General features: G+C 33.8%; 1 protein-coding gene across 1 annotated transcript in view; it reads left to right on the top strand.

Moving 5' to 3' along the window:
- Window positions 1–5,947: 5,947 nt before the first annotated feature.
- Window positions 5,948–25,703, top strand: part of LOC126886729 (cyclin-dependent kinase 9) — a 28,069-nt gene continuing 8,313 nt past the window's right edge. The window contains exons 1-4 of the mRNA XM_050653738.1: window positions 5,948–6,275; window positions 6,866–6,950; window positions 8,604–8,980; window positions 9,339–9,609. Of these exons, the coding sequence (XP_050509695.1) occupies window positions 6,100–6,275; window positions 6,866–6,950; window positions 8,604–8,980; window positions 9,339–9,609 (909 nt within the window). The 5' untranslated portion in view covers window positions 5,948–6,099. The remainder of the gene's footprint in view (window positions 6,276–6,865; window positions 6,951–8,603; window positions 8,981–9,338; window positions 9,610–25,703) is intronic.

The raw sequence follows: 25,703 nt of genomic DNA, 5'->3' as shown, positions 1-25,703 counted from the left end.
TAGTAACCAGAATAGAGCAAGGCCCTATGACACACATTTTATCCTGTGAGACCTCGAAAGATATGTGGACAAAGTTGAAGTCTGTCTACGACAAAGAGTCAGAGGTGAGCATTCATTTAATGCAACAAAAGTTTTTTCTCTTGGAGTTTTCATCAGGTAAAAATGTTGCCTCATTCATATCACAGCTTGAAGAGATAAAAAATAAGCTAAAGCAAGCTGGTGAAGAGCTGTCCGATAAAATGATCATGACAAAAATACTTATGGCATTGCCAGAGGAATATAAGCATTTTCGATCCGCATGGGAATCCGTACCATCTGATAAACAAACCCTAGATGAACTTACATCAAGACTACTTATCGAAGAAGAAAGAAGTAAGTCAGCACAGGGCAGCACAGCATTGGCGATGAAAAGTGATACAAGCAGAGAATTTAAAGGGCAAAAGAAAACCAGATTAAAGTGCCATTTTTGTGGCAGAGGTGGCCATATTGCGAAAAATTGTTTTTTCAAGAAGAAAGAGAGAGATAATAATAGCCAGAAAGACATAAAAGTATGCAGTCAATGTAAAAGACGAGGACACAACTTACAAGAGTGTTGGTTTAATAAAAATAAAAATGAAAAACAACAGACAAGCAGAGAAGAAAATAAAATTGACAGTAATGCATTCATGGTATATACTGGGAGTAAGAAAAATAAAAATGAATGGTGCTTGGACACAGGAGCTAGCGAACATATGTGCTGGAATCAAGATCTGTTTGAAGAATTGATAGAGATAAGCTATAAAAAACAAGTAAAAGTCGGAAATGGAGAAAAATTACCAGTTAAAGGTATTGGAAAAATAACTCTATGGGCATTTAATGGTAAGAAATTTATAAAGTCAACCCTGTCAGATGTATTATTTGTGCCAGATTTACAATTTAATTTATTCTCAGCTGGATGTGCCTTAGATAAAGGTTATAAGATGTTTTCAAACAATGAAAAATGTGAATTTTATAATGACAAAGGAGAAATAAGAGCATTGGCAACACGGGATAACAAATTATACAAAATGTTATTCTCACAAGAACAAAACACTGAAACCTTTGCAAATATTTTAATTTCGGAACGCACCCCTAACGAAAACTTGTCTGACGGTCAAGTTCAAGAAAACAGCTGTTTAGTAGATGTATTTTTATCAGAGTGTAATTCTGCAAAAACAACAGAAAGTTTGAGAGTTTGGCACTGCAGACTAGCACATCAAAATACTACATATGTGAGAAACTTTTTAAGGCAAAATAACATTGATTTTATAGACGAAAAATTCGTGTGTGAACAGTGTTTAACAGGTAAACAACACAGAATACCATTCAAGTTAAGTGAATCAAGAGCAAGTGAGCCATTACAATTAGTGCATACAGACGTATGTGGCCCTATGGAAGAAGAGTCTTTAGGGGGAAATAGGTATTTCCTGTTGTTAAAGGATGACTATACAAATTATAGGTACGCGTATTTCATGAAAAATAAATCAGAAGTTAAGAAATACCTTAAAAATTTTATATCATTAGCCGAGAGAGAGACAGGCTGCAAGATGAAAAATTTACGATCAGATAACGGTTTAGAGTTTATGAACCAAGAAATAAAGGAGATGCTTGACTATCAAGGCATAAAACATCAGAGATCAGTAGTGTATACGCCTCAGCAGAACGGTAGGGCTGAGAGGGAAAATAGAACCCTAGTTGAATCAGCCCGAACTATGATACAAGGGCAAAAGTTGAATAAAAACTTGTGGGCAGAGGCCATACATACAGCAGTGTATGTTTTAAACCGAACAGGCCCTAGTAGCATAAAAAATGTGACACCTTATGAATTATGGTACAAAAAGAAAGTCAATAATATTTCTACACTCAAGAGTTTTGGTTCTAGAGTATCAGTGCATGTCCCAAAAGAGAAGAGATTAAAATGGGATGCAAAAAATATGTTTGGTTTCTTTATTGGCTACAGTGAGGATGTAAAAGGTTACAAAATATTTGTCCCAGACAAAAATAAAGTTGAAATTCATCGAGATGTCATATTTTTGCCCGAGAAAACCATAGAAATAAAAAATGGGGAGACAGACATGAATAAAAACATACAGATGATATGTGAGGAGATAAAGTCAGAAGAAGATGACAGTGAAGCAGAAGAACTTCAAAATAATAGAGAAGAAAGCAGTGAGAGTGACCTCGAAACTGATAGCAGTGTTGAAGATGTGAATGAAATAGAGCAGGAGCATGGATATGACCTGAGAAGACATATAAAAAGACCCTCAAGATATGATGATTATGTTCTGGATGATGACGAAATGAGTTTGTTGACTTTTAGTGATGATGAAGAACCCCAGACGTATGATGATGCAGTGGCCAGTAGTGAGTGTAAAAATTGGAAGAAAGCTATGCAATCAGAAATAAATGCGTTGCTAGAAAATGAAACATGGGAGTTTGTGCAAAGTAGTGATGGTCAAAAAGTCATTGAGTGCAAGTGGGTGTTCAAGAAAAAGAAAAATGAAAATGGTAAAGTAGTGAAATATAAAGCTCGTGTGGTAGCTAGAGGTTTTCAACAAATTGGTATGTTTTTTAATGATATTTATAGTCCAGTAGCAAAATTACCATCAATAAGGATTTTCTTAGCCATGTGTAATACTTTTGATATGAAAATTCATCAAGTAGATGTTTGTAGTGCATTTCTAAATGGGGATATTAAAGAAAATGTTTTTATTTCACTCCCAAAGGGATTTAAAGAAAAAGAGGGCACTATTTGCAAATTAAGAAAATCCTTATATGGTTTGAAAAGTTCACCTAAAAATTGGAATGACAAATTTCATAATTTGATGCAAAATTTGAGTTTTTCAAGATCTGAATATGAATATTGTCGTTATATTAAAGTAAATGAAAAAGGTAGGATATACATTTTGCTGTATGTTGATGATTTGCTGTTGGCAGGTACAAATGATCAAGAAGTTGAGAAAATAAAATACATTTTAAACAAAAACTTCAAAATGAACGACTTAGGTCAAATAAAACATTTTTTGGGTATGTGCATAACTCAAAATTTGTCTGAAGGCAAAATAAAAATTAATCAAACTGTTTACTTAAAAAATGTTTTGAAGAAATTTGACATGTCAAGCTGCAAACCATCAACAACACCAATGGATAATAATTTTCACCACGATTTTCTCAAACGAAAAAAATCTGAGAGCATAGAGATAGAAAAGAAATGTAGAGTTGCTATAGGATGTTTGATGTATGCAATGTTATGCTCAAGACCAGATTTGTGTATAGCTATAGGTATATTAAGCAGGTATCAAACATGTGCAAGTAACGATTTGTGGGTAGCAATAAAAAGAGTATTGAGATATATTCAAAGCACAGTTACTATGAGTTTGATATACTATAAACATAAATATAAACAGGAAAATTTGATAGTAGGGTACTCAGATTCAGATTGGGCAGGTGACCGTACTGATAGAAAATCTACATCAGGATATGTATTCAAAGTTTTTAATTGCACGGTGTCATGGGCATCACGGAAACAGTCTACAGTCAGTTGGTCCTCTACTGAAGCTGAATATGTTGCACTAAGTGTATGTGTCAGTGAAGCATGTTGGCTAAGATACTTAATGTATGATTTAAAAATAAAACCTGATTATGTAGCGGTTCTAATTCATGCAGACAATCAAAGCGCTATAAGGGTTAGTAGAAATCCGGAATTTCATAAGAGACTAAAACATGTTGATATTAGATTTCATTTTGTACGAGATAAAATTAAGGAAAATATTGTTGTATTAAAATATCTTAATACAAGTGACCAACAGGCTGACATATGTACAAAACCATTAGGTTTAACTCTGTTTAAAAAATTTAGAGAGTTGCTAGGTTTAGAATAAAAAATTAATTTAGATCTAGGAGATTTACCGTTGAGGGGGGGTGTTGAATACCCAGTAAAAATAAGCAACGGCAAATCTAGGGGATTTTTGTTATTGTATGATGTAGTTGGAAACAATGTTATATAAGTGTCAGATGTCAACTGTAAGCAAAAATAAGTGAAAAAGAAAAAATAAATGTTGATTTTGATGTTTAAGTTATTTGTAGAATTATTGAGTTTTCTTTTAAAATAAAACTGACTAGAAGTACTTCGGTGTTTAATTAACATCCACGCAATTCTGCAAAACATCAGAAAGATTGAGGACAAGAGGGGAGTAGGTCACAAACGAATGTAGTGGCTACGAAATATAAAGAACTGGCATAAATAACACTGGCGAGCTTTTACATGCCGCAAAAGACAGACGTTAAGGTAATTCGCAAAGGGTACCATAAGAAGAAGAACTATTTTCAGTTCTGACTTTTACATTTTATCTTTGTTTGTCCTTACTTCTTTGCCGCTGATTATCGTTTTCTTACTTTTTTCCTGGTTTATTTCCATTTTTAGTTCTTCTTTTTGTTATACCCATATATCCATTAGTTTCTGCATTTTATTCTCGGAATCTGCTATTATAAGTACTATGTTGTCCGCATACATTAAGGACTCCATTTTGGTACCCGTTGTAATCTATGGTATCCTATTATTGTCTGTAGTTGGTTGGTTCTTACTTTAGTATTTCTTATTAATTAGTTCATTACTATTATCGTTGATTGATAAATATACAGAGTGTATTTATCAATCAACGCTATTATGACTAGCAAAGGGCTGAGACTATCTCCTTGTTTAAATGCTACTGTCACAAACTCAATTGTGTTAAAAATATAGTCTTCAATCAATGTATACTCCCTGTCCTCATATTTGGCTCTCGGATATGGAGGTTTACAAAGGAAGATATGGAAAAAATAGTAAGGACAGAAAGATCCATGGAGACACAAATGCTGAACATTAAACTATCAGACAGGAATAGAAACGAATGGATCCGCAACAAAACTAAAGTGAAAGATGTCTTAACCCAAATAGCAAATCTTAAATGGAAGTCCGCTGGACCCACCCTAAGTCAGAAGGATGAAAGATGGACTAACGCCCGGTTTCATACTCAACTTAAAGTGAACATTAACTAGAGTTCACTTTAAAGTTGACATTTACCCATATGAATTGCATTGATAAAGTTACCAACTTAAAATTTAAGCTCCACTTTAACTGGTTATGAAACCGTTTATACACTGGAGACCGTGGAACCACAAACGAAAAAGGGGAAGGCCACAAACAATGCGATGGTTAGATGACCCGGAGAAACATGCCGGGTCAAAATGGATGCAAATTGCCCAAGATAGAGAGCCATGGAAGAAGGAAGAGGAGGCCTACATCAAGGATGGATGTTTAGGGCTGATTAGATCGATAGATATGGGCCGGATTACGTACACTCGATACGCATCGTATCCGCCATGTTTTACTGTAGCGCCTTATGGGAAAACATGGCGGATACGATGCGTATCGAGTGTACGTAATCCGGGCCATGCTGTTGAAGGCCTCATGGAAGTCGATGAACAATTGAGTGTAGTTCTCTGTCATGTTCCTAACTTTTTCGATAGTTTGCGTTAGTACTTGTATTGCGTCTATTATTGATCTCCCTTCTCTAAATCCCTGTTGATAGTATCATGTACAAAAACATTAAAAAATATTAATCAAAATCAAATCAAATATGCATAAAAGTAGAAACTAACATGTTCAATATATGCAACCACCAATACAAAAAATATGGTCAGCTCTAAAACAAACTATTCCACTTTTTAAACTTTCGAGAAATATATGTTTTAAATTTAAATAAAGGGAAAATCGGCTGAATTATTCTGTATTTATTTATATTAAAACAAAAATAATATGGTAAATAAAATAAAAATCAGCTTGAGAGATGTATAATCCATGGACTTATGTAAAAAAATTAATTTTGACATCGACTTTTGTCCATGTCTATGCGTCTGTGACCTTTGCCAAATGTCAAAGGATATGACATTTGACATTGGCATTTAGAATATTGGTTATGTTAAATGTTGTGAAAAAGTGAAATTTTTTTAGTTTTTCCAGGAACATGAGTATCTATAAACAATTCCATAGTTTTCAGTTATAGCAGCAATCTTAATTTGTAATAGTTAAAATATACAACCATGCAGAACAACAACAGAGACCGTGAGAGCAATCATTCTAGCTCTAGTAGTCACCCCCATTCTACGGTGATGAATATGCGTGATAAAGAAAGATATATCGAGGATTTTAACTTTCCCTATTGTGATTTGACGGGGAAATACGAAAAAGTTGCCAAAATAGGTCAGGGAACTTTTGGGTAAGTAGGTCTAGTTTCATAAGGAAACTTCCATGTTGTGCAATAACTGTTCTTTCTTTCTCCCCTTCCTTATACCCTTTCAGGTGTCGGATTTGGGTTTAGTTATGCTACATATTCACCCATCACTTACATTCTTCATTCTTCTCTGTCTTGTGGTAGTATTTTCATTTCTCCAAGTATTTTCTGTTTAATCTCTCCTGCATCCACTATTTGATGTAGGTATCCATTTTCCCTGGGTCAGCCTTTTTTCTTTTTTGTGATATTTCGTGTTTCGTGAATTTTTCTCATTAGTCTTGGGTTTCATTCTCATCAGGTCTCCATACCAGTTTAAATGTCTATTATTTTGTTCATTATTGGTTTCTGTTTGTTTATCTCTCTTATTGTCTCATTTCTTATTCTATCCCATTTGGTCTTTCCAACTAGATCTTGTAAATGTCTCTACCATCTCCATTGCATTTGTCATACTATTATGCTTTTTCTGTAAATTAAAAGCATAAGCAAACCATAGGCATAGTATGGGATTTTTTCATCTACAGTAGTTGATGTACTAAAGTAAAGTACAATACTAATATATATTTATTAAATTCTAGGGAAGTATTTAAAGCACGGGACAAGAGCAATCCTAAAAAGTTTGTAGCTATGAAAAAAGTTCTTATGGACAATGAAAAGGAAGGGGTGAGTAGAGTATTTATATATTTATTTATTTATTTACAGTTATACCATTTTTACAAATGTATACAGTCAAACTGTATAAAGCAGGGGTTTCCAACCTTCTAGCAACTGCGTACCACCTGAAATATTGTGAAGATTTTTGCATACCACCAAACATTGGTGGAGGGGGGGCATGAAACTTAAAGGAAGCCCCCCACTCCGATCCTAATTTTTTAGAAATATATCTACTAATTATTTCTAATTCTAGTAATTATTCTTCTCGATGTATGACACAATGTCTACTTAGGCATTCAGGAGCAATTTTCTTTATTTTTGCTGCTAACCCTGTCAATTTACCTGACATATGAGTTCCTATGTAGTGATTGATTCAAGTGGTTTGCAGAACTCAGAACAAAAACTCTTCTATAACTTCTTCATAAAAATCAAATCATACAAATACGAGTAGCTGTACTATATTTGTTATATCGGTGCTTTCAGCTACTTGAAGTGCAAAATATGTGCATTTTTGAAGTTTTAAACAAAGTTGTTCTTCAATATTGGAAGACATATCAGTAGTTAGCCTTTTCACTGTGTTGTTTGACAATGTTTTTTTTTAATTTCTTTGATTGTCTTTACTCCTAACACGGTTTGGGCCACTTCGACAGTGGCTGGTAGTAAAAGGGTCTCACCTACATATTGTCTGAGGCTTTCCATCCTTTGCAATTATACATCTAGCAAGGTAGGATGCCTTTATTAAGTTAGTATCATATTTACAAAACTAGTCATGCATTTACTTTCTTTCGTAAAAAGAATAGATTCTCTTCTAAAAAAATTTGATCAGCTTACCAACCACATCAGAGCGCTTTGTGTGTTGGTGACGTATTAGCATAGAAAACTTCATGCTTTGATTCGAAAGCATTTCGAAACAAGCAACATGTTAAAGAATAGGATTGTTACTATTTTCTGTGCCAGAATTCACTATAAAACCACACTGTAAGTAACACTATCCTTTGAAGTCCCAGAGGTCATCAAAACTGCTTTATAGTTTAATATGAAAGCACAACAACTGCACTGGCACTTTCACAGACAGGGGCCCATCGTAATCGCTTGTTTCGCCCACATGACGCATACTACTTGAAATCTTCCCACGTACCACCAGTGGTATGAGTACCGCCGGTTGGGAACCCCTGGTATAAAGTATAAGTTGCATTAAAAAGACAAAACAAAATTAGAATTAAGCTAAATTAGAAACTTTACTTATAAGGTAATCATACTCAAAACCTTAACTGCTGATGATAATAATAGCTGCTTAAATGATAATATCGTATGTCAATTTTGTCGAGGATATGCTTTTGGACAAGTTCTGGCACCATTTTCATTTTAAACCCTTTTTCAAGTAGGGACTTTCATCTTAAACCCTTTTTTGTCGATGCACACTAGTCCAAGGGGACCAACAGCTTAATGTGACCCTCGAAACACAGCTTGTATCATTTTTAGAAATGAAAATGTCATTATTGTTGGCAAGAACCAAACTTGTGTGTTGTGGCTAAGAATGCCAGAATCTTGCCAATGTGAGCTAAGGCAAGGATTTAATCATGAGGATAAGCAACAAGGTGCTCATATTTGACATTCTGCAGATCTTTTTATTCTAAAACTTTCAATTTATATTTGTTTCAGTTTCCAATTACTGCCCTTCGTGAAATAAGGATACTTCAACTTCTGAAACATGAAAACGTAGTGAATCTTATAGAAATATGTAGGACTCAAGCCTCACAACACAACAGATACCGGTCGACTTTTTATTTAGTTTTTGACTTTTGTGAACACGATTTGGCGGGTTTGCTATCGAACTCTAATGTTAAGTTTAGTTTGGGTGAAATTAAAAAAGTAGTGCAACAACTTCTGAACGGACTGTATTATATTCATAGCAACAAAATACTTCATAGGGATATGAAAGCAGCTAATGTGCTGATAACGAAGAATGGAGTATTGAAATTAGCTGATTTTGGATTGGCGAGAGCATTTAGTAGTACGAAAAACGGACTACCCAATAGGTAAGACAATCATTAATTTATAATACTCCAGGAAACGAAGTATTTAAAAATCAAAAATTACAGACCTTTAATTTTCAACGAATATATGACCAAAGTCAATAGAAAAACCATATCATCTCATGTTCTCCCCCATTGTCTTCTCCAGGCTTTGGTGATCCTGAAATGTTCCTGAACCAAGGAGGTGGCCTAACAATGGAGGATATCTATTGCTGCGATTTCTGGGCGAGATCAAGAAGTTATCAGATTGCATTACTAAATTACTATTCAGTGTCATTTTAAACATATTTGTCCTTACAATATTTACTTGGATATCATCTGAACGGTATCCATCACATACCTAACCATTTTGTATTTTTAGGTTCACAAATCGAGTGGTAACGCTCTGGTACCGACCACCAGAGTTATTACTGGGCGAGAGAAATTATGGCCCACCAGTAGATCTCTGGGGGGCAGGTTGTATAATGGCTGAGATGTGGACGAGGTCTCCCATTATGCAGGGCAATAGCGAGCAACAGCAACTTACGCTAATATCACAACTCTGCGGATCGATAACTCCTCAAGTGTGGCCTGGCGTTGAACACTTAGAACTTTTTAAGAAGATGGAACTGCCCCATAAACAAAAAAGGAAGGTATGTACAAGTATTTTATTAGAAATTTGTATAAAACGCTGGCGCTCATATAATTAAACAGTATGCAATATCTATAATTTTTGTAAAATAATATGGTCACCAAGTAAGATGGTCATTATTATTCAAGATGGCGCCGAACGATGCGCACGTGAAATTACTCCTCTCTGTAAATGATGAGAATTTTAAGGAAAAAGCATTCAAATGTTGCCAGAAAACTACTAACGTTATAGTGTGCATAAAATGTGGAAGTATTTTTCATTTATCTTGTTCATCAAGAAAAAAGCAGAAATGTATAAAGTTATGTGATACTAGAATTGTATGTGAGACATGTGAACAATCTGAAAATCCCAAAGGAAACTCAGTAAGTCATACTCAAGAGGTAAATGCACATATCCTACAGTTGGAAATTGATTTTCTAAAAACAATTTTAAGTGAAAAAGAGGAAAAATATAAAATTTTATTTGATAATAATCAATTGTTAAAAAGAACTAACGAGCTCCTTGAAGAAAAAGTAAAACAAAAAACTAAAGAACCTGAATTCAAGGTAATTAACGTTGACAAAAGAAAAAACTGGACTTCCCCTGGTAAAGATGATAAACAACTACAAAATGTTAATGACCTTACTAATAGTAAACAAACTGAATTAGTAGTGACTAAAATTCCTGCAGACGGAACGCTAGCGCGATCCTCAACATCGACAAACTTTGGAAATGAAGTGCCAAATGAAAAAAAATACATTACATCAAGACAAATGAGTGCCGCAATGCAAGAAGCCAAAACTCAAACTGTTTTACATAATCTGTTGAACACTGAAAATAATGCTCCGGTTCTTTCAGAGTCTTCAAGCAACGGTGCGTGGACACAGGTAGCTCATAGAAAAAAGAGGAAGTTCTTAGTTGGAAGTACCGAGTCACCTTGCAACATTGAGGCTGTTCCACAAATGATCAACCTACATGTGACTCGCCTAAAGCCTGACACAAAACCGGAGCAATTAGAAAAGTTCCTGGAAAATCATTTAGATGGCGTAAAATGCGAAATCCATCAGTCCAAAAAACCTGACATATATGCATCCATGAAAGTGACCATTAGACGAGACTTAATTAAGAATGCATGGAAGCGAGAAATCTGGCCCAGCGGAGCATTAGTCTCGTTTTTCAAGATGAGGAGGACGCTGTCGCATTAGGTGGGTCCTCAAGCAATACAACTATTTCACGTATAGTAAATGACTTTAAATTGAAGTTAATCTCGGTTAATGTACAATGTTTAACAAACAAACTTTTAAATCTTGAGCTTTTTTCTAATGCTGAAAAACCTGACATTCTATGTATTCAGGAGCACTGGTGTAATGAGGATAATATTAATCTTATTTATATCCCAGGGTACACTTTAGTAACCCATTTTACTAGAAAAAATAAAATACATGGTGGAACTCTTATTTTATCTAAATCTGGGACAGACAAGTATGCAGTCTCAGTCGTTGATTGCCGTAAATTCTCTGAGGAAGAAAGCTTTGAATGTTGTGCTGTGACTATTTTAATCAGTAACTGTAAATTTCTAGTCATTAATGTGTACAGAACGCCTAACAGCAATCTAGATTCTTTTATAAATAATTGTTTTAATATTTTAGGTCATTTTCACAACCGTGTTGATAAAATTTATCTCTGTGGAGACTTTAATATCAACTACTTAATTCAGAGCAATGAAAAACTTCGATTAGATGATCTTTTTCAATCGTTTGGTTTGTCTCTAAATATCCCAAATGTACCAACACGTATTTTCATGAATAACAATAAAGTAACAAAAACAAAAATTGACTACATTGCTACTAATAATATCACTATGAATCATACTTGTCAAGTCAATCAACCCAATATGGGTGACCATCTTGCCATTATTTTTGACATTGTTGTAGGTCGTAATCAGGATAGGATGGAATCTAATATAAAACAGCAGTGTTTTAGGTGTTTAAATGATAATAATTTAGACATCCTAAAACAAGACTTAATGAGGATTGGTTTTTGCGAGGTATACAATGAAAGTAATATTAATAACGCTTTTATCGAATTTATGGATACTTTAAACTTTGCTATTACTTCAAACTGTCCCCTTAAAAGTAAAATAGGTAAGGACGTGCATAAAAGTAAAGGTTGGGTTGATCATGACATATATGCTAGGAGTAAACAATTAAAAAACCTATTTAATGAAGCTAAAAACTCTAATAATAGTAACATCTGGAATGAGTATAAAGCTACCAAGAAGGAATACAATAATCTTATTGCTGAAAAGAAAAGGGAATTCAATTATCTTCAAATTATAAGTAGTAATAATAAACAAAAAACTATGTGGAGTATAGTAAATAAAACTATAGGGAGAAAGCAAAGTACTAATAAAATTAAACTCAAAATTGAAGACAAACTAATATCAGATGATAAAAATTTAGCTCAATATTTTGCATGCCATTTCAATGACAGAAATAATGCACTAAAAAATAGGCTTGACAATAACCCTCAAAACTGTACTTTATCACATAGGTGGACTATAGACAGTTTTGTTTATTTTCCAGTAACATCTGATGAAGTTCTTGATATTATTTGTGGTCTTAAAAATAAACATTCTTTTGGAAATGATGAATTAAACACAAGAATGATCAAACACATCAAGGATGTTATATCAGAACCGCTGGCATATTTAATTAACCTAGTATACAACACAGGTGAATTTCCTGAAAACCTAAAATTAAGTAAAATTGTTCCAGTATATAAAAAATCCGATCACACTTGTATTGATAATTATAGACCTATTTCTTTGTTAAATGTAATTTCAAAAATTTTTGAACGAGCTTACTACACTAGGATCATACAGTTTTTGGACAAAAATAATGCACTGTGTTCAGAACAGCATGGCTTTCGATCTGGAAGATCAACAGAGGGGGCTACTGAAGTATTTATGGAATCTGTCTATAGGCATCTTGATGATGGTCTTCTTGTAGTGGGTATCTTCTTTGATCTTTCCAGAGCATTCGACAGTCTTAAATTTGAATTTGTCCTTAACAAATTGTATGTCCACGGAATAAGAGGTAACATGTTAAATTTATTGAACTCATATCTTCTGGAGAGGAAATTCTATGTTGAATTAAACAAGGAAAGGTCAGACATCTTCAGTGTAGATGTAGGAGTGCCGCAGGGATCTGTGTTGGGACCACTGCTATTTCTTATTTTTGTCAATGACATACCCGATCATATTACTCATGACCACATTGTAATGTACGCAGATGACTCATCTGTGATTGTATCAGCACATACATACGTAGAGCTTCAAAATAGAGTGTCAAGGGTTATCAGATTATTCCAAACATGGTGTACACAAAACTTGCTACAACTGAATATTGATAAAACATCGTATATACATTTTAGATGCAAACGAAATATGCCAGTTGTGTCTATTCCTGAAATTGTAAATATTCCAAACATAAAATTTTTAGGTGTATTCTTGGACCAGTTTATGAGTTGGGATGTTCACGTTGAATATGTTAATAAGAAACTAAATTGTTCATTCTATGCTTTAGTACAGTTGAAGAGAACACTCAGTATTAAAACTCTCATTAATGTATATTATTCTTTGGTTTATTGTCACCTTACTTATAATGTTACGTTATGGGGTAATTCCACAAAATCAGACACAGTGTTTATTAAACAGAAGAGAATTATTAGACTTATCTTCAATATTCCTTTTGGGCATACTTGTAAGCAAGTTTTCATTAATAACAATATCTTACCGTTGCCTTCCATATATATCTTGAAATCCATATTGTATATTAAGCATAATTTACATTCATTCAAGAGAAATTCTGATTTACATGCATACTCAACTAGGAATGCCAATCAGTTTGTTACTGTTGGTCACAAACTATCCAAATTTGAGAAGTCCACAGATTATATGGGGGTCAGGCTATATAATCATCTTCCAAATGAAGTTAGATCTTTGCATCCGGTGAAATTCAAAAGAGTTGTGAAAAGTATACTATGTAAACATGCATTCTACAGTGTAGAAGAATACTTAGCAACTAGATTGCTGTTATGAGTTCTGTCTAATATTAATAATTTTCATATTTATCAATGTACATTATGTTAAATCTAAAATTTAAGTGTATGTATAGGTATTTGATTATGTGTCTGTGACTATATTGTGTTGTATATCTGACGTGTATATCCATCTTTATGATGGCAGCTGTAAAGCTATACCAATAAAGTATTCTATTCTATTCTATTCTATATACAGGGTGTCCCGAAAAGATTGGTCATAAATTATACCACACATTCTGGGGTCAAAAATAGTTCGATTGAACCTAACTTACCTTAGTACAAATGTGCTCATAAAAAAAGTTACAGCCCTTTGAAGATACAAAATGAAAATCGATTTTTTTCAATATATCGAAAACTATTGGAGATTTTTTATTGAAAATGGATATGTACGATTCTTATGGCAGGAACATCTTAAAACAAAATTATAGTGAAATTTGTCCACCCCATAAAACTTTTATGGAGGGTTTGTGCCCTGAAACCCCCCCAAACTTTTGTGTATGTTCCAATTAATTCATTATTGTGGTACCATTAGTTAAACACAACGTTTTTAAAGCTTTTTTGCCTCTTAGTATTTTTTCGATAAGCCATTTTTTATCGAAATGCAGCTTCTTTTTTAATATGTCTACATAAAAATTTTATTGGGGTTTTGTTCCTTTAAACCCCCCAAATGTTCGTGTCCATTCCAATTAAACTAGTATTGTGGTACCATTAGTTAAACACAGTGTTTTTAAAACTTTTTTGCCTCCTAGTCTTTTTTTGATAAGTCACCTTTAATCGAGATGTGGCTTCTTTTTCAAAATACATATACCTAAAAAAGTAAATTATAAATAAATTTTCAGATTATTAACAGGTCTCTATAATCGTACTTAACCATATACAAATATGTGGTGGATTCGACAAATACCGTAATTTCGGGTGACTTTGACTCACTTTCGAAGTTTAAATGTAGATTTCAGTTTTTTTAATACTTAACCCTTAAGTACTAACATCTTAAATCAATGGCGCAAACACTAACTAACCGCCTGACAGACGGGTTTCACATTTTACTGGTTATTTTTCTTTTGTTAAATATTATAATGCAAAAAAATATTTCGATGACTTACTGAAAGTATTACTTATCTAAAAAACACAGTAATTGATCTAGTTTTTCTGTATTTATTAAAATACAAAACATTATAACAAGAATGGAAGGATTGTCTGTGCGACTTTTTATTCCTGAAAAAAAGTGTGATAAAAATGAAACAAATTAAAGAATCTTGATAAAAATTTATAATCGAGTTAAACAAAGAGTAATAAACATGAAAATAAAAAAAACTGACAGGCACTAAAATTTGTACAGTGTAGCAATGGTAGTCAGTGGCAACATTTTCATCACAAATTGATCCCACTTCGCTTACGTCGTCTTCTACCTCATCAAGTCATTTCAAAAGAGTTTCCTCATAGTCTTTATCCCCTTATTTGAACTTTTTGACGAACTGGGGCACATTATGTTTAATGACGAACTGGGCACAAACACTAACACCCCGTCTATTAGACGGAAATCACACTTTGAGTCTAAATATCTTTCGAATAACAACCTGCAGCAAATTGCCGAATTCAATACTAGTAAATAACAACATAACTTGAAAAGTCATAAACGGATGACCTTCAAATTTTTCTAGGAATGGAAATATCCCACTTTCAACAAACGATGCCGTCTGAGAGACGGTGTGTTAGTACTTAAGGGTTAAAAGTATGTTTCTTTATTTATGTGTATTTGAGTCTATAGCTACTCTTTTAGAAAAATTACATGAAAACACAAAGAAGCGCTTCCTGTATTATAAAAAAAATAAAAATGTGGTGTGCCAAGTCACCCGCTAGTGTCGGGTGACTTTGTCTCAAGCTACATTTTATATTTATTCTCTGTGATTATTATTGTTTGGGCTAATGTGACCCTACCAGATGAATCAGAAATAAACATTTTGTTAGGTGAAAAAAATTTATTTAAATTTCAAACAAGGAAAAACTAAAACTAACATAAAACTTTACATAGGACCCTAGGTTAACAAAAAAGATCATTTCTTAACAAAAAATGAACAATAAAACGATTTACAAGCTTTTTTTTTAAATCTGGAAAGAAATATCGGTTATCTCCAAGTTCCAATGGCTCAGTAAAATCAACATTAGCCAAGTGGTAGGATTTTCTTACAGGGACTTCGGGCCATTGCCATATACTTCTTTCACCCAGTACCATTACTTGCACCCAACAGTAACAGTTATTACTACCTCTTACAAATCCATCGAATTTTCCTGGAAAGCTGTCAAAGTAGTCAGATACAATTACGAAGTCTCCAACTCCAATGGAAAGCTTATGTAGATCTTCATTATCCCTATAGCTCTCACTAGATGAAGAATTAGACGAAGTATCTGCAAGTTAATAAACCCTGCAGTTGTTACAAGGCTAAAAGCAAATTTAAAATCAGCATTTACTTACTTTAATTTAATATAGAAGCAACCAGTGACCAAAATCCAACAATCAACAAACTGGGACAAAGTCACCCGAAACCCGTTACATTTTGTAGCACCTTGCAAAATAATATCCGACCGTCTTACTGTCTATGTTTAGACTGAAATAACGATGCACGGAGGTTAAGAATTCACAGATTTTCAATATGCCAATATGCAATTAATCTTACTCTTGGAAGTATTATTGGTTTCCAACCAATTTTTCCAGTCAAAAAATCTTATGTGGAATGACCAAATTTTAGAAATTCGTTTTTTTCGTAACATAACAAGTATTAGCATAATTTATTAAAATTTTCAAACAGTTCATATGGTACTGATGGTGCGGTACAATGAAATTTACTTGATAATTTATTGCACAAATGCCCTAGTTACTAAAATATCTTTTTCCCAAAATGAGCCAAAGTCATCCTGGCGGGCCAAAGTCACCCGAAATTACGGTATTCAAAATATCTTGATAACCACTGGCTTATCGAAAAAGTACTAAGAGGATAAAAAGTTTTTAACTAATGGTGCCACAATAATCATTTAATTGGAGCATACACAAAAGTTTGGGGGGTTTAAGGGAACAAAACCCCCATAAAATTTTTAAGGGGTGCACAAATTTCACTTTAATTTTTTTTTAAGATGTTGCTGCCATAGGAATGCCACATATCCATTTTCAATAAAAAATCTCTAAGAGTTTTCGATATATGAAAAAAAAAATCAGTTTTCATTTTGTAACTTCAAAGGGCTGTAACTTTTTTTGTGTGCACTATTGTATATAGGTAAGTAAGGTTCAATCAACCTATTTTTGACCCCAGAATCTGTGATATAATTTATGACCAATCTTTTCGGCACACCCTGTATAATAGTATGACTTTAATCTATGACATAAAAATTAGTTTATTTATTTATTTTATTTATTTATTTATTTACGGGCCTTACCCATTATTACAATATAATTTAAAAGCTAAAATATACATTAAACCTCAAAATAAATTATAAAATATGTAAATATACTTAATTAAAATCACAAAATGGTAACATTACACAGACAATGATAGCATTATCACAGATAATAAATTGACAAATATTTGGGCACTTAATACTAAATCACCTAGCTACCTATAAATGTACTTATAAATTTATAAGCGTAATATCCCCAAGCGTTAAATCCTTAATAAAGCACATAAAGCGTCTTTGACTTAAACTGAAATCAATGTTCAGAGATAAGTTATTGGCTGTCCTTACAGACCTTGAACTAAAACTATTAAACTTTACATTAGTTCTACATAAAGGTTGTTGAAACATGAGGTGAAATCTAGTATTTCTTGATGGCACTGCCAAACCAATACAGTACAGTAGATCTGGGCAATCAGCAATACCATTAAAAATTTTGTAAAGATTTTGTAAGTCCCTACATTGCCTGCGAATCTGAAGAGAAAATCTCGTGTGAAGTGAACCGTAGTTGTAATGGTAGTTGTCAGGGGGATCCACACCAGCCTTAAAGGCCAAATACCGCAAAAATCTTCTTTGCACTTGTTCTAGTTTGTGTACATGGCATGTATAGAGGGGATTCCAGACTGAAGAAGCATACTCCAGTAGGGGTCTGACCAATGAACAATACAATAGGCGGATTGCTGAGAGATTTGTGAAATCTCTTGTACATCTCTTGACAAAGCCAACCATTTTAAGGGCTCTAGAAACAATCTCCGCGATATGAAATCTGAAGGATAGAGCATTGTCAAATAAGACTCCAAGATCCTTAGTAGCTGACATATTTATCAAGATGGTGTTAGAAATTGCATAGGAAAAAGTCAAGGGGATACGCCTCTTAGAGAAATACATAGTCAGGCATTTGTTTGGGTTTAAATCCATGCAATTTCTTTCACACCAGTCCACAAGTATGGACAAATCTGACTGCAAGTTGATACAATCAGTGGTATAAGAGACATCCTTGGAGCATTTTAGGTCATCAGCAAAATATAGAAATTCGGAATATTGAAAGCAACTCTGGATGTCATTTATAAAGATGTTAAATAACAAGGGTCCCAAATGAGACCCTTGAGGCACACCAGAAGGTACTTTTATCTTCTTAGATTTAAAGCCTTTGACCTTTACTATTTGAGATCTATCAGACAAACAGCTGCTGATCCAGCTCAACAAACACCATCCAAACCTGCTGACCTCAGTTTATCCAATAAAATTGTATGATTTACCCTGTCAAATGCCTTAGAAAAGTCAATGTATATACTGTGTACCTCACCACCACCATCCAAGACACCTGACAGAAACTCACTGTAAACTAGTAAATTAAGCTCAGTAGACCTTCCATTTAGAAATCCATACTGCTGGTGTATTATTGTTGATGATAACACTGAGGTAAGATATTTCGTTACTATTTTTTCAAATAGTTTTTGGAATTACATTTAAATTGCAAACTGGCCTATAATTGCACACATCAGCTTTATTCCCAGATTTGTATATGGGGGTCAAGAAGCTAGTTTTCCAAAACTCAGGAAAATAACCAGACTTTAAAGAAGAGTTAAATATTATATAGAGAGGACGAGAAAGTACGAAACTACATGATTTTAGAATAATGGGGGGTATTCCATCTGGCCCTGGACTCTTGTTGGTTTTTAAATTACAAATCTCTTCATAAATTGTGGAAATACTGATTTGAAGATCATTTATACTGATATCAAGAATAGGACGACTAAGATATGCAGGACATCTAGCAAGATCACATAATAACAACCCTCCTAGAAGAATCCTTATGTCACAACCTGTGGGAAGTAGAAATAGGGGTAGGCCAAAACTTAGATGGAAAGATGGTGTAGATGAGGATGGGAGAAAAATAGGCGCAGCAAACTGGCAACGGTTGGCAATGGATAGGACTGACTGGCGTAATAGACTTGCGAAGGTCAAGGCTCTTTCATAGGGCTGTAGCACCATTGATGATGATGATTATACTGATATCATTAAAGGATAAAGATTCAACCGCCTGACAAACTTTTGTTGAGTAAACAGTTTTAAAATAATCTGCAAATAGATTTGGAAGATCAGGCCCCAGTTGGCAACTCACCTCTTTGTAAACCATTGCAGATGGTAAATCATTAGATTTTCGTTGTGAGTTGACATAGGACCAGAATTTTTTCACATTACTCTCATTGACAATAGCATTTTCTGAGCTGGACACAAATTCATTGTAACAAGTTTTAGATAGGACTTTACATTGTGATCGTAATCTTGAAAAAGTAATATAATCATAAATGCTTTGTGTGCTTGCTTTTTTAAAATAATAATATTTTTTAATTCTTATTCCGGAAAGTATCCTTGAGACACTTTCTTTTGAGGTACTACTATGTTTATAACTGTGTAAAGAACATCGTAAAAGATATTAAGCGTATCATTGATAGAATGTTTTAATAATATCATGTCCCAATTAACCTCTCCAAGATAGCTATTTGACAAATTAAAGTCTGCTGACTTGAAGTCATAATAATATTCATCCTTGGTTGCATTAAGTACATTAGTATGACTACCTGATATTCCTGATATTTATAAACACACTAGACAGAATTTAATGCAGATAAACAGGACTACGACAAATTTGACTATTATGACTATAAAAAATACTTTGCACTAACATGACCACTTTGTTCCCCGGTTTACTAGAGGTTCAAAGGTTCTGGTCTTTGTAGTTTTTGTTCTCTTCTTCATTCCCCTATTTTTTAACCGTCCAACAGTTCTCTGCAATATTCCAGATTCCAACACTATTCCAGTTTTTGTTCTAAATTGCAGTTACTATTTCCTACTAATACTACATCATCAGCATACATTAAGGACGAGGGAATGTTACCCTGTAGTTTCGATGTTATCTGATCCAACACTAATGACATAAGGACTAAGCACCGAGCTTTGGTGCAATCCTACTTTCACATGAACTTGAATCAGTCTCTCCCACACCTGTCCTATTGCTAGTTGTTACTCCCTCATATTTGTCTTTCATAACATTTACATATTAACTGGGGATTCCTTTCTTTTTGACTGCCACCACATAATCTTTTGAGGAACTCTTATCTTATGATTCATTAATGTCTATGAATGCCATATTTATGAGAATTCATTTACCTGCTCACGGAGATTATACCTTGGCCTGCTCATGGAGAAGTCACCACTCCCGTCAATTCCTAGCAACTTCCATTCATCCTCTGAGCCTTAGAATCTTAAGGTCTTCTTCCGTATCATCAATCCATCTTCTACATGGTCATCCTTTACTTCGATCTTACTTCTATCGTGTTTTCTTAAGAGTCCATGTTTCAGCTGCATATGTAGTAATGGGAAAAATAAGGGTATTGCCCAACCTGAGATTAGTATTCCTTCTTATTGTTCCATGTTTCCATATTTTAATTAACTAAGCTGTTGCGGTTCGGGCCATATTCTACTCTTGATTTCTGAGGAGCAATCTCCAAGTAAACAAATCTGTCTACCACTTCGAAATTCGCCACTTGGTCTATGTGCCGTTGAATATTATTTATCCTATCTACGATCATTATTTTTGTTTTCCTGGTGTTGATATGAACTCCGAATTCTTTTCTTATCCAGCTTAGTCGTTCGGTGATGGTAATCATTTCGACTTCATTCGCTGCTAGTATAAGTGTGTCATCTGTGTATCATAGGTTACTGATTTTTCTGCCTCCTATAGTGATTATTCTATCCCATTCATCTAGTATTTTTCTCATTAGATATTCAGAATATACAGGGTGTCCAGAAACTCTACCGACAAACGAAGACAGGAGATTCCTCAGATAATTTTAAAACAATTTAATCAAATTCACCTAGTCCAAAAATGCTTCCTAAGGGAGCTAGAGCTCTTTGAAGATGGCATCTTGTAATTACTTTTTCTTAAATACCTCCAGAACACTTCTAGTTAGAAAAACGAAAATTGGTACACATATTTATCTTCCAGAGATAAATCGATTCATCCATTGTGAATTTCTAGTACCAGTCTAGACGTCCCTTTTGGATGGGGCAACGGTTATTTTATCTCTTGCCAAGATACCAAAAGGTACTCTTGCTTTAAGTCGGTAGAACACACCGTTTTCTAGAAAAATCGATTTGAAAATTTTTCGTTTCCTGAATTTGAAAAAAAAAATTGAAAAAATTAAAAAAAAAAAAACGGTGTATTTTACCAACTTAAGGCAAGAGTAACTTTTAGTACTAATACCTCATAATTTAATAATCTAGTGTCAAAAATTCTTAAAAATTAAAGACAAAAAAGTCATGCGATAAAATAACCGTTGTCCTACCCAAAACGGACGCATATGACCGGTAGTAGAAATTCGCAATTAATGAAATCGATTCATCTCCGGAATATAAATAAATGTTCCAGTTTTCGACTGTATCCTATCGACTTACAGTAAGAGTTCCTTTTAGTACTATAATAACTTACATTTTAATAATCCAGACTCAAAAATGCCTAAAAATTAAAAACAAAAAAGTTATGCGATAATATTATAACTGTTGCCCTACCCAAAACGAACGCCTATGACCGGTAGTTAAAATTTGCAATGGATGGAATCGATTTATCTCTGGAAGATAAATATGTGTACCAATTTTCGTTTTTCTAAATAGAAGCGTTCTGGAGATATTTAATAAAAACTAATTACCAGACGCCATCTTCAAATAGCTCTAGCTCCTTTAGGAAGCATTTTCGGACTAGATGAATTGGGTTAAATTGTCTTAAAATTATCTGAGGAATCTCTTGTCCTCATAGAGTTTCTGGACACCCTGTATATATTGTATAATAATGGTGATAATATGCAGCCTTGTCTAGGGGCTTACTTTGTTTTTGAACACATTTGAAGATATTATATTATTCCGTGAATTTTAACTTTGGCTGAGTTTGTATCATACAGATTTATTATTAGGTTAATTATACTAAATTTAACTTCAAGATGCAGTAGAAATAAACAAACCAAGACACGTTAAATGCTACTAGGAGCACTCCCGAATCATAATTTACAATGTATAAACTTTGGAAATCATGATTTGGGAATTACAATGTATATACATTGTAAATTATGATTCGGGAGTGCTCCTAGTAGCATTTAACGTGTCTTGGTTTGTTTATTTCTACTGCATCTTGAATTTAAATTTGATTAAATGGTTAGGTACTCCCATATTTTCCATTATACTCCATAGGGGGTCCCATTTTACTGAATTTTGGTGTTTGGAACCCTGGAATTTGTCTGATGTTCAATATCTGCTCACACTTTCCTTTTCCTGGTATGAATCCACATTGTTCTTCGGCTATCTCAGGGAGTACAAAGTTCTTTAGCGGTTCATTCATTATATGTAGCAGAATTTTGCTTGCGTGAGTAATAAGGGCAATGCTTCTGTAATTTCTGCATACAGCTAGTCATCTTTTTTTATGGATAGGGATAAAGGCTGATTGGCCCCACTTATCAGGTTATTCACCTGTGATCTATAACGTGCATAGAAATCGGCCCACTTAAAAATTTGGTCATTTTTGATGACTCGTATTTCCTAAACCTGTTGGCCGATTTAAGTGATTTCTTGAACATGTTGAAGCCTGATTCTTTAACAATACCACTGTAATAATATTGTTGCTAAACATGTAAATTTTCATTGTATACCGGGTGTACCAATCAAACTGTGTTTTTTTCTCAAAGTTTGCATCACCCTGTGGAATATTCTAGCATATATAAAATACTGAAATTAAAATCCAACTATAGCCTCAGGTTTTTTAACATTCTGTTTTTTGATTCATTCATTTATGTTGGATAACAAAAAAGTTAGGTACTTTAACAACTAGACATGAGACATGTTCTTCATCAATACACGGTGTTTCTAAATAAGCGCGACAAACTTTAAGGGATAATTCTCCATGAAAAAATAATGACAGTTGGCTTGATAGACGTTTGTCCGCAAATGTTTCGTTTACGAGATACGGGATGTTGAATTTTTCTTATAAACTGACGATTTATTTATTGCTTCAAAACTAGTTGAGATATGCAAATGAAATTTGGTAGGTTTTAAGAGATAGTTATTGCGGATTTTTTGACATAATATTAAGAATTTAATATTCACCATTAGCATGCATACGGGTAATATGACCGATCATATTACCCGTATGTACGCCAATGGTGAATATTAAATTCTTAATTTTATGTCAAAAAATCCGCAATAACTATCTCTTAAAAGCTACCAAACTTCATTTGCATATCTCAACTGATTTTGAAGCAATAAATAAATCGTCAGTTTGTAAGAAAAAAATCAACATCCCGTATCTCGGAAACGAATCATTTGCGGACATATGTTTATAAAGCCAACTGTCATTATTTTTTCATGCAGAATTACCCCTTCAAGTTTGTCGCACTTATTTAGAAACACCGTGTATTGATGAAGAACATGTCTAGTTGTTAAAGTACCTAACTTTTTTGTTATCCAACATAAATGAATGAATCAAAAAACAGAATGTTAAAAAACCTGAGGCTATATTTGGATTTTAACTTCAGTATTTTATATATGCTAGAATATTCCACAGGGTGATGCAAATTTTGAGAAAAAAACACAGTTTGATTGGTACACCCGGAGTACAATGAAAATTTACCTGTTTAGCAACAATATTATTACAGTGATATTGTTAAAGAATCAGGCTATAACACGTTCAAAAAATCACTTAAATCGGGCAACAAGAATGAAGTTGATACCACAAATATACTGACAGACAAGCAGGCCATTGCAATGTGCAAATCTAAAGATCCTTTCCGTTCTCATATTAATTTCATTAAGAAGGATACTTTAGAACCATCGATAAATCTGGATCCTTTGACCCCACCAAGAGTTAGATTGACCAATAACTCGAATAGTCGATATCTTTTAGCCAGATTAAGGGAACCGGATATCTTGAAGGCCATTAAAATTCATCTTGCTTTTCTACACGACCAACCTGCATCAGTATTTTATGATGGGTATACCAACACAAGTGTTAAACTCTTTCTGGCTTCCGAAGGACTTCCGACTAAGAATGAAGATCTAAGAAAAATTCTTCTAGAATTCAACGATGCTTATGGAATCGGTGCAGATGAAGTAGACGCTGATCTTGCTGCTTTTAGGTCTTTTCTCACTTCGGAAAGAATTATTCACCTGCAAAAATCAAGGGAATGTCACCGAAATTATTATTCCACTAGCTCTCCAAGACGAAATTTTTAAATAATACGACGTGTTCTGAGGAACTAGAAACCTCGAATAATTTTAGTGATGACAACTTTAGTATGGTTCTGATTAATATTCGTTCTATAAGAAATAAAACTGACGAATTGTTTTTGTTTCTAGAGGAATTAGGATTTCCCCAGATAGTTGCTGTTACAGAACACTGGCTTGCAGTCAACGAGCCTTTTTTTGTAGAGAATTATACCACAATTGCTAGGTATGATCGTCCAAACTCAGCTCATGGAGGCACCCTAATTCTTTCTGCAAACAATGATTTTTCTCTGATAACAAAATATGACTTTTTGTTGAATGAAGCCTTCTTTGAATTTTCCTTAGTTTTTAATAAAAATCTTAATCTTTACATTATTTGCATCTATAGATCACCTGACTCTTCCGTGGAACTATTTTTTCAGAACCTGCTAAATTTGTTAGATGACTTGCCTCACAAAAGCAGAAAAATTATATGCGGAGACTTCAACATAAATTATGCTGCTGCTTGTGCTACCCAAATGTTCTTGGTCAATATATTTGAATCATATGGTCTCTCCATGCACGTTAATTCTCCTACAAGGATTACAAAAACTACATCTACCATAATTGATTATATTGTCTCCGATTTCTCACCCCTTGATGTTTGCTCTACAGTTATTAATGCGGAACTATCGGATCATGAAGCAGTATATACGAAATTTAACATCTTCAGCAAACCCTCCTCGAAAACCCGACGTTTAGGTAGGATTTTTTCCGCTCGGAATTTTCATAAATTTCAAAATTTATGTTTAACTTCTGACTGGCATTTTCCTTCTACGGACGTGGACTATAATTTCAGTAATTTTTTGGAGAAGCTTGTCTGTATCTTCAATAAGGCATTTCCTTTAATTACGATTAAGCCAAAACGTCGCAAACCCTGGACTACCAAAGGTATCCGCATATCAGCAAAAAATATGCGTTCACTACTTTATATCAAGAAATTTACTACCAACGTCTCTGTCACTCAATATATCACCAATTACAGAGTCACATACTTAAAACTCATCAAATCAGCTAAAAAAGCCTACTATCAAAATCGTCTGGGAAGCTCCAAAAGTGTTGCAAAAGAAACTTGGTCCATAATAAACGATCTTCGAAACAAAACCCACGCAGCTCAAACATTTGCCCTTCCAAACCCTGAAAATCTAAACGAATACTTCATTAACGTGAGTAAAAATATAACATCCACTATTCAGTCTCAACAAGATCCCATTTCCTATCTCCCTAATTCAGAAATTGTCTCGAATTCATTCTTTA

Source organism: Diabrotica virgifera, chromosome 6, assembly GCF_917563875.1.
Source record: "Diabrotica virgifera virgifera chromosome 6, PGI_DIABVI_V3a".
NCBI classification, from domain to species: Eukaryota; Metazoa; Arthropoda; class Insecta; order Coleoptera; family Chrysomelidae; genus Diabrotica; species Diabrotica virgifera.
This window is presented reverse-complemented; position numbering and strand designations above follow the sequence as displayed.